The following is a 15,071-nucleotide window of genomic DNA, read 5'->3' on the forward strand; positions in this document are numbered from 1 at the left end:
CTGATCGCTCATTGCTTGAACATTATCACTGACATTATGCTGTAACAGTATTTTGCATCTCGATATGTGCACTGTGATGGCGCTGGACTGGAGATGGGTAGTGACGTATCTGTATTCTGAGCTTTATTAATAACACCTCGCTCCCTTAAGATATCATTCGGATGTAAATGTAGATCTAGTATTTGTCGACTTCTTCCCAGCGGGTTCGTATGACCTTAGGACCGACGTATGTGTGCAAGCATTGACTCTGTCACTCTCTGTGACTTCTTCCTCTCAAATCGTCGCAATTCTCAAACGATGCCTATTACGATCATAAAAAGTATTTCTCTTGAAGGGATATGGTTCCTTGAATAGGTAAGGTAGGTATGGTAACATATAGACGCAGCACGCCTCAGGTTATGCAGAGCACAGGCATCACCAAAGTCTGCACACACAATCGGGTCGTGGCTCATCTCGGGTCGTAACTGCCGGCGATAATAAAGCTGTTTGCTTCCGAATTGAGGCCTGTACAACTGCTATAAGACGGAAGGAACATCAAACTCGGAAGAGGATGTCCAATGAATCATCGCAGGCATCCCGCGTGCTACCTTCGTCAAGACCCTCATCCTAGAACCGCTTGACATTTTAGTAGAATTTTTATCGACATGTATAAATGTCCACTTTCTTCTCCTACGAGGAAACTCACCCATTTCAGAATCATCCATCTTTCTGTCAATCTTCTATTCAACATGGGTAACGGTCAAAGTGTCTCTCTCCGCGACTGTCTCGATGCCGTCTGTGCGAACCGCAGCTCCTGCGTCACGTACCCGAGTGATCCGCTCTTCGCCTAGTGGGCGAAGCCGTTCAATCTCGAGTTCCCAGTGATTCCAGCTGCTATCATCCGTCCTCAGAATGTCATTGAAGTTTCTGAGACTGTCAAGTGCGCCAAACAGAGTGGTCTCAAAGTGCAGGCAAAGTCTGGAGGTCATTCCTATGGGTGAGCTAACTCTGTTGACATGCAAAATAAAGCTAACTGGGCAGCAACTACGGTCTTGGCGGTGACAACGGCGCCGTGTCCATCGACCTAGTCAACCTCAAAGACTTTGAGATGGACAACGAAACTTGGTACGCATCATTTGGGGCAGGCACCAACCTTGGCGAATTGGACAAGAATCTTCATACATTCGGAAGACGAGCCATTGCCCATGGAACTTGTCCTAGCGTTGGCACCGGTGGCCATTTGACAGTAGTAAGTACCCTTGAGCACACTTCCGACCATCACTAACAACTCAAGGGCGGCCTTGGGCCGATATCTCGAATGTGGGGAAGTGCCCTCGATCACATCGTGGAAATGGAGGTCGTGACAGCAGATGGCACGATCTATCTTGCCAGTCAAGACAGAACACCCGATCTCTTTTGGGCGATGCGTGGTGCGGGAGCAAGCTTCGGTATCGTGACCAGATTCGTGGTCAAGACTCGCCCAGAGCCCGGCAACGTTGTCCAATACAGCTACAGCCTTACTCTTAACTCGCAAAACGAAACGGCCGACTTATACAAGGAATGGCAGGCATTGGTTGGGGATCCAACTATGGACCGACGTTTCGCAAGTCTCTTCATCGTTCAACCTCTAGGGGCCCTCATCACAGGAACTTTCTTCGGTTCAGAGGCTGAATATCAGGCATCAGGAATCCCTGCTCGACTCCCTGGTGCCAGCAAGGGTGCAGTGTGGCTTGCAAACTGGATGGGTCATTTGCTTCATGAGGCTGAAGCTGCTGGTTGCACCTTGGGCAGCATTCCCACGGCATTCTACTCAAAGTCATTGTCGCTCAATGAACAAGACCTTCTGAATGACACGGCAATCACGGACTTGTTTCAATACCTTGAGGATTCCCGCAGCAAATCGACACCATTCACAATCATCTTCAATACCGAAGGCGGCGCCATGATGGATACACCTGTCAATGCAACAGCATACCCACACCGGGAAAGTGTCATCATGTATCAATCCTACGGCATCGGAGTGGGCAAAGTATCGGCAGCGACTCGGAAGCTCTTGGACGGGATTCACGAGCGGATCAAACGGTCGGCTCCGGGCGCGCGCTCCACTTACGCCGGATACGTCGATGCATGGCTCGACCGAAAGGCGGCGCAGGAGCTCTACTGGGCGGACAACCTTCCGCGGCTTCAGGATATAAAGAAGAAGTGGGATCCGGACCAGGTGTTCAGAAATCCGCAGAGCGTTGAGCCGGCTGACTAGAGCGGAATTATTGAGATTGAGGAACGATCATTCTGTCACGAGGGCTTGTCCAACGAATGAGGAATGAGATTGTGAGGTACTGGCTCCGATGGATGCCGTAGAGGGGCCGATAGAGGCCGGGTATCAGTGTTACAAGAATGGTTTGCTGTACGACAGACTGAGAGATAGTATAGGTGTATCGATTGCTTCACCGATGTTTCTACCTCTTGTAGTCGTGAGCTGCTCGATCACGTTGGAGTTCATGTTACTGAGAATGACCCGCTTCAGCTTCTTGTGCATCATTTCCCCACGTATCTAGATCTTCTGGCGTAAACTAGTGGGGGACTTGATCAAAATCCGGGGTAGCACGACATTCAACACAACTACAATCAAGTTCCCAACTCTCAGTCAAAGTCATGGGTGGCCGATCCTTCCATAGAACATAGAGTAGAAGCCCAATCCTTATCTACGATACTTATCATGTCAAAGTTCCCCCTGTCACTGTCATTCCATTACTGATAAAAACCCCCTTGTCAAAAACGCCCTATTTCCACAGTCAACCCTCTAGCTTCCCCTCTCCCCAACCCCGCATCAACTTGTCACTCCCCGCGCGTGAGCACAACGAATACGGCCAGACACGGCATTCATGTAGACCCGCTTGGACACAACAAAGGGCGTTACGATAGTTTGACAACAAAACCCGGCCTGTTTCTGTTTTATGTTTGTTGCAATTACAAGATTCTTACAGCAACCACTTCGTTAAACGCCCCCATATCTGATTGGCGTTGATCATTGACTGGGATACTGAAGTAAGTATTGGAGGTAGTGAGTGAACTCGGCATTTGTTTAGCTTTGGGGTAGCACTTAAACCGCCATAATGCATCATTGAGCCTCACCACCCCTTCATGTGAACGCATCAAGATACTAACCCGAAGATAGAACACAGTCCATCATGGCTCTCCTTCAGAGATCCAGATTAGCCGCCCAAGGCCTATCAAAATGTCGTCCATCACAACTTCAATCCTCAGTGAGGAGATACAACACCGCAGCAATCTCCTCACTTTCCCAACGAGATGGAAAAAGCCCCTCTCTATCTCTGTCTGCCAGCCACTCAAAGGCATCGACAGCTCTTCACACACCTTCACCCACAGCAGTTATGAACCGTTCTTACTCAACAGCAAGTGAGGACATGTATACCGCATCATTTGCCTTCTTTGAGGCTATCTGGGATGCCGGTATCACCCATTGTTTCGTGAACTTGGGTACCGATCACCCTAGTATCATTGAGGCTATGGTCAAGGGGCAGAGGGAGAAGAAGGGAAAGTTCCCCAAGATCATCACATGTCCTAATGAGGTATGCTATTACGTCAAGAATTTCTGGGCAAAACTGACATAATCAGATGGTGGCCATGTCAATGGCTGATGGTTACGCCCGATTAACAGGCAAGACTCAGTGTGTAATCGTGCATGTCGACGTTGGAACTCAAGGCCTTGGAGCAGCCGTCCACAATGCTTCCACAGGCCGCGCTCCCGTGTTAGTATTCGCAGGTCTATCGCCATTCACACAAGAAGGTGAACACCGCGGAAGTCGCACAGAGTACATTCACTGGATTCAAGATGTACCAGACCAAAAACAGATCATTTCTCAGTACTGCCGATACACAGGCGAGATCAAGACGGGAGCTAATGTGAAGCAAATGGTCAACCGCGCTCTGCAATTCGCTACATCGGATCCCCAAGGTCCCGTGTATCTGTGCAGTGCACGAGAGATTCTCGAGGCTGATCTCAAGCCTTATTCTCTGAAGCAAGAACACTGGGAGTCGGTTGAGCTTGGTGGTCTGCCCACAAGTGCTGTTGATAAGATTGCAGAAGCTTTGGCGGGTGCAAAGGCTCCTTTGCTGGTCACAGGATACAGTGGACGAAACCACAAGGTTCCTGCTGCGCTTGTTGAATTGGCGGATAAGGTCAAGGGTCTGCGAGTCTTGGATACTGGTGGTTGCGATATGTGTTTCCCCGCTGATCATCCCGCTTGGATCGGTTTGAAGTTTGGTGTTGACGATGCTGTCGAGTCTGCCGATACAATTGTCGTTCTGGACTGCGACGTACCCTGGGTTCAGACCCGCTGCAAGCCTCGCGAGGATGCAAAGATCTTCCACATTGATGTTGACCCCCTGAAGCAGCAAATGCCAACTCACTACATTCAAGCCGACGCACGCTACAAGGCTGATGGTTTGACAGCCGTCCAGCAAATCACCGAAGCTCTCAACAAGAAGGAATTCGCCAGCAAACTCGAGGTCAACGCCGCCGAGACAGAGAAGCAACGTGCTGAAGTCCACGAGAACAAGCTCGCTAGCATCGCCAAGGCCGCAGAACCTCTCGCAGATGATACCTTCGGAACCGGCCATCTCAGCAAGAAGCTCCGCGATCTCTGCCCTGAAGATACAATCTGGGCCATTGAAGCTGTCACAAATACTGGCTTCGTACACGACAACATCCAGCCCACAATTCCCGGATCTTGGATCAACTGTGGAGGCGGTGGTCTCGGCTGGTCTGGCGGTGGTGCCCTGGGTATCAAGCTTGCGACGGATGCTGAGAACGGCGGTACAAATAAGGGCAAGTTTGTTGTGCAGATTGTAGGAGATGGCACATATCTCTTCACAGTACCTGGTAGCGTGTACTGGATCTCAAGACGCTACAAGATCCCCGTCTTGACAATCGTGCTCAACAACAAGGGTAAGTCACCTCACCCTATCAGACCATCAATATGCTAACAAGTCACAGGATGGAACGCCCCTCGCAGATCGCTACTACTGGTTCACCCCGACGGTCTTGGATCAAAGGCCACAAACGAGGAGATCAACATTTCTTTTGATCCCGTGCCAGATTACGCTGGTATTGCTAAGGCTGCTGCAGGTGGAGATATCCACGCTGCTAGAGTTGACAAGGCTTCGGATCTGGAAAGTGTGTTGAAGGAGGCTATTGCCAAGGTGCAGGCGGGTCAAACGGCTGTGGTTGACTGCAAGGTAGCGCCAGATTGTTAAAAGATTTATGAATAATGAGATGATAATGTGCAGGTTTGGGCTAGACTTAGATCTAGGGGCTGAGATGCCGGGATTTGTTTAGACTGGTAGCATTGATAGGTGCATTGAGAGCAATGTTTGATCATTAGATTCGTAACGTCCCCTGTGGGTTCAGTCAGAGGGGCTTGATCTTTGATGGGAATCAGCCATACAATCGTAGGAAGAGTCATGAGGTTACAGTCTGTAAATCATCAGCTTCACTTCGCTTCTCTCTTACATTAACCACGTATCTTACCCAGATCATCTTCTTTCAGTGAATCCCATATCACGAATAGACCGTCTGTTTAGGTCATCAATATCACCGCTGCTTTCTATTGTAATGCAGATATGTTCCTTCGCCTACGCATTCGGTCAGACTCTTGTCGCTTGGTGTCGCCTGGCGAGACCGATCGTCTAACACAAAGAGCCAAGGTGCATCTTCTATTATTCTCACGAATTGACTCCGAACGACTTATGAGTCAGTAGATCATATTCCTTGAAGTTGGCTTTCACAATGATTTGGTCGTAGAGTTGACAGTGCTCAGCTTGAAAGATATCCTTTGCTAACGATATCACGTTGTAAGGGCGAAACTTTTCAGTGTAAGGTCAAGAAGCTCTTTTGCATCAAATTGCGGTAGTGTGGGAGTGCAGGGTATGTGTGTAAGTGTGATCTTTCAAGTGTATCGGACCCTGATGATGTGAGCATATTACGATTGGATCTGAAACATATATTGAAAGTATTGTTATGTCCTTGCTGATTCTATTTTTCAACACACTTTTTCTTTGTATAAGCCTAACCTTTGGAACGTGGCATGCCGAGGTTGTTTTCGCGGTGTTTGCCTGGCCAGGACAGGAAAATGATTCGTCGAATTGCCACCAGAAGTCTTGACTGATACCGATTATTCGTTAATGATTGTGTGATTTGAAAGAGAAAAGAGAAATCGTGGCAAGGGCGCGTAACTGATGGAGTTTCTGATATTTCTCATGCAGAATAGGTCACCAGGCTCAAAGCCCAGATCCGGGGTGGCCGTGTTTAAACGCCGGGAAAAACATCAGACGACGCCTAAATGGTGCCTTGGCAGGGAAGATCATCATCTCTTGCGGCTCTTCTCCTCTGCTGGTCATGCAGTAGTTTAACCCAGAGACCGTTTGGTCTAGATCCTCAGCGAGTGGATTGTATATCCGTATGCGTAAACATACCCCGTATTTACTGCAGTGTTGCCAGGATAACACGATAAATACGCTGCTTTCATATCCGGAGCCTACCGTGGAATAACACCATTCATCCATCTCGGAGGCTAAATCTGAGTGAATGTCCTGGCCTGGACCTAAAATCACAAGATTGGTACCGTTGCATCCCACTTTCAAGACTAGAAGGTGATTAGTTCTTCGATGCTAGGAGAAAGAAGACGCGAAAATTATGGGAATTGATCACGATAGGCATTTGCTGATCCATTGATTGAGCCAATACTCATCTTATTTCTCCCCCGCACCACGTGCTCGTGACATGAAAAAAGAAGCTCGGGAGGAAGGTGCGGCTAGTTGCTGCTGGTGCAGGTGCTGGCAGGTGCAGGCGCAAGTGCAAGTGCAAGTGCGGGCAGGTCCCTTCTTGGGTTGGGCAGCCGCCGACAGATACATCCATACAAGCAAGATTGCCTAGGTAGGTAGGCACAGTCAACAAAAGCAAACAAATCACTTCATTAACACACTCTTTTTAATCTCGCAACCTCTGTCTTCATCCTTGATCTGATTTCTTTTAGAGTTCTTTATTGCAGGCTCTTCCTGGCGAGTTTGAGTCTCACGACCGCGACTCATCTCGGACAATTCATCTCATTTCATTTCTTCTTCATCTTGTTCTTGTCCTTCATTTGTCCTAAAACAACGCCACGCTAAAGTAGTCGGTCCGGCTCTTGTATCATCAGGCTTCGCTCGCTCGCTCGCTTCCTCTCGACCGTTAGGATCTCATACCTCCCATAGCTGAACTCGACAAACTATAAAGGCTCGACTCGACGCCCTCACGGGACCCTTTGCGACTACTGCTGCACCTTACTCCTCCAGGGTCCCACGTCGAGATCTTAGGCCCCGCCACTCCACTTCGGTATTCTCGTCCCACTACAGGTCGCAACTTTGCGCTGGTATTGGATTGGATTGGTATTTATTTACCTACGCCCGACTCGACCCAAAGCAACAACAAAAACAGGCCTAGCCCGTGATACGAAAACTTGCTCCAACAAACTGTTCTTCACTCTCCTCCACTACGTCTCGATTAACGAGGGATCATGAAAGGCGTCGAGCCGGATCTTGCCCAGCGCCTTAAGAGATTGAGACGCGTCAATAGCTCTGTGTCTTGACCACCGACCAAGCTTTCAAACCCAATTTGCTTTTTCCAGCCATGTCTTATCAAGCGGCTGTTACTACCGAGGCTCAGGCCGGCACAATTCCACTGCGACATCCCGATACCACGACTGATCGACCGCCGCCTCCTCCCCCGGTGCCCTCTTCCGATCCTCATTTGATCGCCGACGACCCCTCCGCACCGAAAGCCTCTGCCGATCATGGCCTCTTCGAGATGTCACCAGCAGAAGCACTCGCTCTGCTGAGCGCTGGCGTCGAGCTTCTCGTCAGGATAACGGGCGATGTCCCTCCGACACCACCGCCAAAATCTCCCACTGTGCCGCACATGAGTGGCATGCAAGCCGAGAAGGAGAATATTGTGCGATCATACTCTGATAAGAATCTGGCAAAATTAAGGAAACAGGCCGAGCTTGAGGCTAAGAGATTGGCTGCCAAAGATAAGCCTGAGCCTGTGCATGACAATCAACCAGAGTCGGGGGATATTGATGGTGTGCGACTGAAGCCTCACCCAGGTCTCATGTCGCCGCCGCCTCAATCAGAGCCTTACGTTGTCGTTGGTGCTGATTCTCAGCCTGTCAATTTGCAACACAGCGCCATAACACGCAAATTCTACAGCAAGAATGAGCCTCCGATCACTATTAACCAATATCTTCAGCGGCTTCACCAATTCTGTCCCATGAGTACCGCAGTATACCTCGCGACATCACTGTATATACACAGATTAGCCGTCGAGGAGCGAGCCATCCCTGTCACCCGGCGCAACGCACATCGCTTAGTCCTGGCTGGTCTTAGAGTTGCCATGAAAGCTCTTGAAGATCTATCTTATCCCCATGCCAAGATGGCTAAGGTGGGTGGCGTCAGTGAAGCAGAGCTGGCTAGGTTGGAGATAAGCTTCTGTTTCCTGGTTGGATTCGAACTAGTTGTTGGTGAGAGCAGACTACGGAAACACTACGAGCGATTGAGGGATCGCACATCGCATCACGGCTTCGATAATGCGGATGTTCCTATATTGAACCTCAAGCCTCGGCCACGCGGCGGAGTTCAGCCAGCAGCATAGACAACTGGCTCACCTACTTACCCTTCTCACCTACATTTCACGCATCATGGTTTGGGACATTTGAGAGCACGGAATCTGCATGTCATTTTGTTTTATTTTTGGGGCGCCGTATCTTATGGTGTTTGGCACGAGCATTGTACATGGCTTTTTACCTTGCACATAGTCTAGGCGTGGCATTATGGGATGAGAGGCATATACGTTGGAGTGCATCATGAATTTATATCCAGACTTGTCAGCATATTCCCGTCCATTGCTTTCATCATTCCCACGTGTTCTTTCGATGTGGCTGCGACGATCTACGAAGCCAAGGGAACTACTTGACTCGTAATCAGGGTCTTGATTCTTCACGAGGGCCCCATCGAGACCCGCTGCGTGATGGACCCATCATTGCTTTTCGATTTGGAATGTTCTAAGAATCCACATAGCTCCGTATAGCCGTCGTGTAAATGGGACGTAGTATTTGAGCGAGTCAGTACTCCGTGAACATGCTGATGGGTCCACTGGAGATCAATCTCATTTACTTCCGAAGTCTGTACAGCTTCATGATGGGCTCTGTCAGTAGCACGCCGGGACAATGTCTAAAGGATTCACTACTATCCGGCTTGTCCTATCATCGTGAAGCTAATGATCTTGATGGCCCATGTGCTACATTTCCGTATTCGTTTCTGCCACAGATAACCGCTTACCCCATCTCACAATACCCCATCCTTATCCATCATCGTCATCTCACCTCACTTCAGTCACTCATCAACAACTCTGGGATTTGAAGCAGCGTTCATGTCGAAATGGGCGCCAAAACATCTGAAGACGATCACTCTGGGGGAAATGGTACATCTTTTAGCCCTTCGTAAACATAGAACCTCACTTACACATGACAGGCCAAGGACCACTCTCATCCAAGCCATCCTCTGCAGGCGGAGAGCCACGCGGTGCTCATCTCGCCCGCGATGGCGACGGTAGTCTGGGAGGCGAAGGGGGCGACGACGACGACGATGATGATAACAACACTCCCGCCGGACCGCTAACCGACGGTGCTGGTAAGAAGAAGAAAAAGAGAAAGCCAAAGAAGAAGAAGAAGGCTCCTACACAGCAATCTTCACCTCCAAGAGTCCCGTTGAGTGATCTCTTCAAAGAGTTTCCGGCCGGCGAAATTCAGGATTACAATACTGCTCGTACTACGGCTCAAGAACTTCGCTTCATGGGTCGTCGACAACTCGAAGATCCAGCGTTTCTGAACGATTATCGAAAGGCTGCTGAAGTTCATCGGCAGGTCCGACAGTGGACGCAGGAGAACGTCAAGCCGGGGGATAAACTCATTGATGTCGCTAATGGTATTGAAGACGGCGTGCGTGCTCTTTTGGGCAATCAGGGTATTGAGCCTGGTGATAACCTCAAGGCTGGAATGGGGTTCCCAACAGGTCTTTGCTTGAACCATGAGACTGCGCATTACACGCCTAGTCCTGGCCAGAAGGATGTTGTTCTCAAGTATGAGGATGTCATGAAGGTTGATTTCGGCGTGCAGATCAATGGTTGGATCGTCGATAGTGCATTCACCATGTCATTTGACCCTACGTACGACAACCTTCTCAACGCCGTCAAGGATGCCACCAATAGCGGTATCAAGGTATGTCTCTCACCTTCTAGTAGATGATGTGTCTGACGATTGTAGGCCTCTGGTATCGACGTTCGTATCTGCGACGTCAGCGCCGCAATCCAAGAAGCAATGGAGAGCTACGAGGTTGAAATCAACGGAAAGACATACCCCGTCAAACCCGTCCGCAACATCTCAGCGCACAACATCAAGCACTACCAGATCCACGGTGGAAAGTCGATCCCGTTTATCAAGAACAATGATCAGACTAAGATGGAGGAAGGTGAAGTGTTTGCCATTGAGACGTTTGGTACAACCGGCACTGGACGACTTTACGACGATGTAAGTGTGCATGTTTAGTGAGTTGGGATGTTGCTAATGAGTGTAGGTGGGCATTTATGGCTACGGTTTGCATCATGATGCGCCGAGGCATGTGAATTTACCTTTTGCGTCGGCGAATAGGCTTTATAAAGTCATTCGCGAGCAGTTTGGGACTATTGTCTTTTGTCGTCGATACCTCGAGCGTCTAGGCCAAGAGCGATATCTCGCTGGTGTGAGTGCTTTAACCGTATGTGAGGGGGAGATTACTGACGGATTATGAAGCTAAACTCTTTGGTGTCTAATGGTATCCTTGAAGCGTATGAACCGCTTGCTGATATCAGGGGTTCTTACTCAGCGCAGTTCGAGCATGTAAGTTGATGTGTGAGTGAAGATACGGGATAGCTACTAACTGTGGTAGACTATTCTGCTTCGAGAGTCGCATAAGGAGGTTATCAGTCGTGGAAGTGACTACTAAATTGAGAATAACTCGATATTCGTCAAATTGGGGGAACAGGAAGGGTTCAACATCATGTCGGAATGGTTTCAACACCATTTCCTCCCGTTGAGCAGTCGTTTCAACACTACTACACACAACTAAGATCTGGCTTCAACACGCCTGCCTGCATTTACATTCGTATGATAGTATAGTCTGTCACTATCTTTGCCAAATCTATTTTCACTTACATATTCACGTCGGTGCATGACTTGACGGCAGATGCTGAACTCTTGGCATCGTCGGTGATTTCCCAAAACGTACTCAATCAAACATGCTATCATCTCGCCATAGATCAACAGTGAGTCACTGGAGAAACTGTCTCAGATACACACACATACATACATACAGGTACATCAGTCGCTTAAACCCCGCCATATGCCCGCACCAGAAGCGAACTGCCAATGGATGGGTGCCTTGAGAAACAGGGTGTCATGAGGCCCTATCGGCTAATGTCTCGATCGGCACATCATGAGCGGGGTCTGAGCGAACTACACTATGTACATTCTCTAGTGTAGGACATTTTTAGGCAGACAAGGCAATCGGTCAATGGAGAGATTCCAATTGAGATGCTACTGATTGCGGCAAAACAACCCCTCCAAACCCATTCCTATACCAGAACAGCAAATTCATGCTATGTCTCTGGGCAATAACCCAAGATCCAAAATACGCCCCCAACTCGCATTTAACTAAACCTCATCGTTACAGAATAACTTGATTCCCACGGTCCTTCAAGATTGAAGCTTCACCAAAGTCCCAAAACGACCCCATCTTTCGATTCTTGGTGTTTCTTTTCGGCGCGTGTGTCTCCACTCCTCCCACCTCCAGGGGCAAAAAGAACTTTGGTTGGGCTAATCCTTGCTCTGATTCACGATGTATGCATGCGCGATCCTTCGGTGTTTTGAGGTTCCCTTATTTTTTACACTTTGATGCCAAGGAGTTGATGTTTCGCAGATATCGTGATGTGCTTTGAAAAGTCGGTTGATTTATAATTTTGGTGAGGGGGATCGAGATGTCTTGGTGTGCAGCCTATTCTACTTACACCGAAATCGCACACCCTCAGTCCTAGGGTCATGAGACAGACAGGTTTTTTCTATTCTTGCACATTTGATGGGAAATGTCTTGTACCTGCTTTAGTGTCTCGCCTCCCAAGCCATTGAGCCTCTCTATCCTCATCTCAAGCCATCTCGGTGTAAACATTCACAGTGACGCAAGTAGGAACCAAAGTATTCAAAGAGCAAAACCCATTCTGAGTTCTTTTTTTTTTCTTGCTGTTTTGTGTCTTGTATCTAACTAAGTGTTCTGTAATCCTTAAAATCGGCTCATTGCCTCACTCGCTGGTATCCAAATCCCAATATCAAACTCCCTTAAACGTATACAGAATAATTCCCAAATCCCAAGTCTAATCGCTAAATATCATTTGCTTGTGAACTCCATGTAAAACAGATCAAAGTGATACAAGACCAAATCCGCCAACTATATCGTTTACTCATATCGGTACACTCCCGGCTCGTACATCTCAGAGGGCCGTCTGCTGCCAGCGCCGATTGTGAGACGTCGCTTGGGCTGCATGCGCTCACGGAGACGCTCGCGCTGAGCCTCCTCCTCCTTCTTCTCCTCGCGACGAGCAAGGCGGCGTGCCTTGTCCTCACGACGCTCCTCCTCGAAGCTCAAGCGGCGAAGCTCGTCAGCGAGAACTGCTTGGCTGTCGACGACTTCGACGGAGGGGCGCTTGTATGTAGCAGAGCGCTTGGGAGGAGCAGGGGCAGGGGCGACAGGGCGAGAGGCGATCTTTGCGTTGGCCTCTGCGATGCGAGTGCGGAGACGAAGCTCAGCTTCCTCTCGGCGCTTCTCCTCGCGACGGCGTTGGCGGCGCTCTTCCTCTTGGTCGGAGTGTCGGGAGCCGCTTGATGAGTGGCGGTGGTGCTTGGAGCGGTGGTGGTTGTCGACGACTTCGATCTGGACACGGCGCTGGTCAGGCTGCAGAGTTCGCTCATCAACGATGACGGGGCGGCGCTTGTTAGGGTCCCGTGAAGAGTCGACGATGTATGTGTTTGAGATGGGTGATGCGGGGGCAGTGTGAGGGGCATTCCATTGCTGGGGAGGAGTGCGAGGTGTAGGGGGGCTGTCGACCAAGACAATTCTCTCCTGGTGACGAGAGGAGCTTGGTCGACGCTCACGGCGGTTCAGATCAAGAACCTTCTGGCCGTTGATGTAGACTCCGGATGATCGCTTCTTCTTGCTACCGTTGCTGGTGTATGAGCGGTCTGATTCATCTCCTGAGCGGTATGAGCCCGACGGTGTAGAAGGGGCAGGGCTATACTGAGGTGTAGGAGGGAGTTGAGTAGCATAAGGGTAAGAAGAAGCCTCGTAGGGAGCGGGAACGTATTGGACTGGGTGCTCGAATAGGAAGTTGCTGGCGCATACTTGTCCATGGCGAGAGTTTGCGCAGAGCGTGGGTTGAGACCACTGCTCGCGGCGTCCATCGGGGTGGACGTATGTGTAGATGTTTGTAGTGCACATTGTGTCGGTGCTGAGAGGTTCTAAGCGGCTGTTGCGCTGTGGGGGATCCTCTTGGATGATAACCGGAGGCAGACGATGTGTTCTTGATATAGTCTGCTCAGGTGGTGAAGAAGTGCTGCTTCGACGACGACGGTTGTGGACGATGTTCTCAATGATAAGAGGTGACTGTTGAGAAGACAGTTTGAAAAGAGAGAAAGAGAGAAAGAGAGAAGATCAAGCTCTTATAGTAGTGTTTGTGTAAGATGAATTGAGTGTTTTGTTTGGTTGTCGAGAGAGTGGCAGATGGAGGTGGGTTATATAGAAATGAGGAAGGGTGGTTTGAAAGCTGTGTAAGCCAAGTCCCAGTACCGAGTGACTTTGGTAGTAATTGGATGCCTGGGGACTAGACTAGACTAAACTGTGCGTCTTGTACAGTAAAGTAAGTGTAAAATATGGAGTGTTGGTGCCTGGGGTTTGGTTTGTGAGAGTGTGTGCAGTAGTGTGATGTTGGTGTTGGTTGTGGTTCGCAAAGCGGTTCGAAGATATATACAAAGACTTGTACTGTAAAAAAGGTGGTGTTCCCTCCCAGAGGCTTGGTTCTCTCTGTGTCTCTGCAAAGGCAGCCTTGAAGGTGGAGAAGGCCGTTTCTGCCTACCGTCTGCGGCCACTAAAAGCGATCCCTGTCTAGTCTAGTCCTGGCCCCCAAGCAGAATGCCCCATGCCGATGACTCCCCCCTGGGTCATCTCAGCCACGGCCACAGTCAGTTTCTGTTGGTCGGAGCCGCCAGACGTTGAATTAGCTACAGAGTCAATGAGCATCACAGGCCAGGCTTGATCAATTGAGAAGTTAGTGGGATCGAGAAAACGGGTATCGAGGCGGGAGAACAGGACACGGACGACAAGTGACAATCCCGTAATTAAACCAAGAATCAACTCGTGGGCAGATGAATTGGGATTTTACAATTAGAAGACGTCGTAATCTAGGACTTCAATGGCCAACAACACGCGGCCACGGTTGAAACATGACCCTAAAATTATCACCAACAGAAATCATGACCATGATCATGATCACGAGAATCCAAGTCTATCCCGAGTCTATTTCGTTCCCTTTGTCGCATCGCGAGTTTGTCCGTCGGACTCGAAAAATGTCCTGCGGCCAAAGACTAAGGTAAAGTTACAATACCCATTATCTCGCATCATGGGATCCCCCCCGGCGATTGAGTCATCAAGGACTATCTGCAGCCCAAAACGCCTCTAGACCAACCAAAAAACCCTGCCAAGGACTAAAAGTCCATTCTTCGCTATGCAAGTGCTACAGAAACTGCAATGTTCTGCATTCGGTGACCTCGTCCTCATTCGCTCTGAGTCACCCCCTGTTTCCACTTCCACTTACACTTAGCTATCGCGGGCAGTGCTAGGGGACGCCTATCGAGGCTTGGATCCGCCTAGGAATCGACGCCGGTTCTCACAGCCTCAGC

The 15,071-nt window shown here is 49.5% G+C and overlaps 5 protein-coding genes across 5 annotated transcripts; 4 read left to right on the forward strand and 1 right to left on the reverse strand.

Annotated features, from left to right (window-relative positions):
* Nucleotides 1-728: 728 nt before the first annotated feature.
* Nucleotides 729-2,236, forward strand: FMAN_05006 (uncharacterized protein; the record flags this gene model as incomplete). The annotated part of the gene is made up of 4 exons (XM_041828218.1): nucleotides 729-824; nucleotides 891-976; nucleotides 1,021-1,228; nucleotides 1,274-2,236. 4 exons carry the CDS (start codon nucleotides 729-731, stop codon nucleotides 2,234-2,236), a joined length of 1,353 nt encoding a protein of 450 aa, XP_041679103.1.
* A 931-nt stretch (nucleotides 2,237-3,167) lies between these two features.
* FMAN_05005 (uncharacterized protein) lies at nucleotides 3,168-5,256 on the forward strand (the record flags this gene model as incomplete). The annotated part of the gene is made up of 3 exons (XM_041828219.1): nucleotides 3,168-3,569; nucleotides 3,616-4,948; nucleotides 4,997-5,256. The coding sequence occupies 3 exons, from the start codon at nucleotides 3,168-3,170 to the stop codon at nucleotides 5,254-5,256; spliced, it is 1,995 nt and encodes a 664-aa protein (XP_041679104.1).
* A 2,410-nt stretch (nucleotides 5,257-7,666) lies between these two features.
* On the forward strand, nucleotides 7,667-8,686 carry FMAN_05004 (uncharacterized protein; the record flags this gene model as incomplete). The annotated part of the gene is made up of 1 exon (XM_041828221.1): nucleotides 7,667-8,686. One exon carries the CDS (start codon nucleotides 7,667-7,669, stop codon nucleotides 8,684-8,686), a length of 1,020 nt encoding a protein of 339 aa, XP_041679105.1.
* A 785-nt stretch (nucleotides 8,687-9,471) lies between these two features.
* On the forward strand, nucleotides 9,472-11,073 carry FMAN_05003 (putative methionyl aminopeptidase; the record flags this gene model as incomplete). The annotated part of the gene is made up of 6 exons (XM_041828222.1): nucleotides 9,472-9,514; nucleotides 9,565-10,310; nucleotides 10,356-10,619; nucleotides 10,666-10,830; nucleotides 10,881-10,967; nucleotides 11,017-11,073. 6 exons carry the CDS (start codon nucleotides 9,472-9,474, stop codon nucleotides 11,071-11,073), a joined length of 1,362 nt encoding a protein of 453 aa, XP_041679106.1.
* Nucleotides 11,074-12,576: 1,503 nt separating this feature from the next.
* Nucleotides 12,577-13,614, reverse strand: FMAN_05002 (uncharacterized protein; the record flags this gene model as incomplete). The annotated part of the gene is made up of 1 exon (XM_041828223.1): nucleotides 12,577-13,614. The coding sequence occupies one exon, from the start codon at nucleotides 13,612-13,614 to the stop codon at nucleotides 12,577-12,579; it is 1,038 nt and encodes a 345-aa protein (XP_041679107.1).
* Nucleotides 13,615-15,071: the final 1,457 nt, after the last annotated feature.

Source organism: Fusarium mangiferae (assembly GCF_900044065.1).
Source record: "Fusarium mangiferae strain MRC7560 genome assembly, contig: FMAN_scaffold003, whole genome shotgun sequence".
Classification (NCBI taxonomy): Eukaryota; Fungi; Ascomycota; class Sordariomycetes; order Hypocreales; family Nectriaceae; genus Fusarium; species Fusarium mangiferae.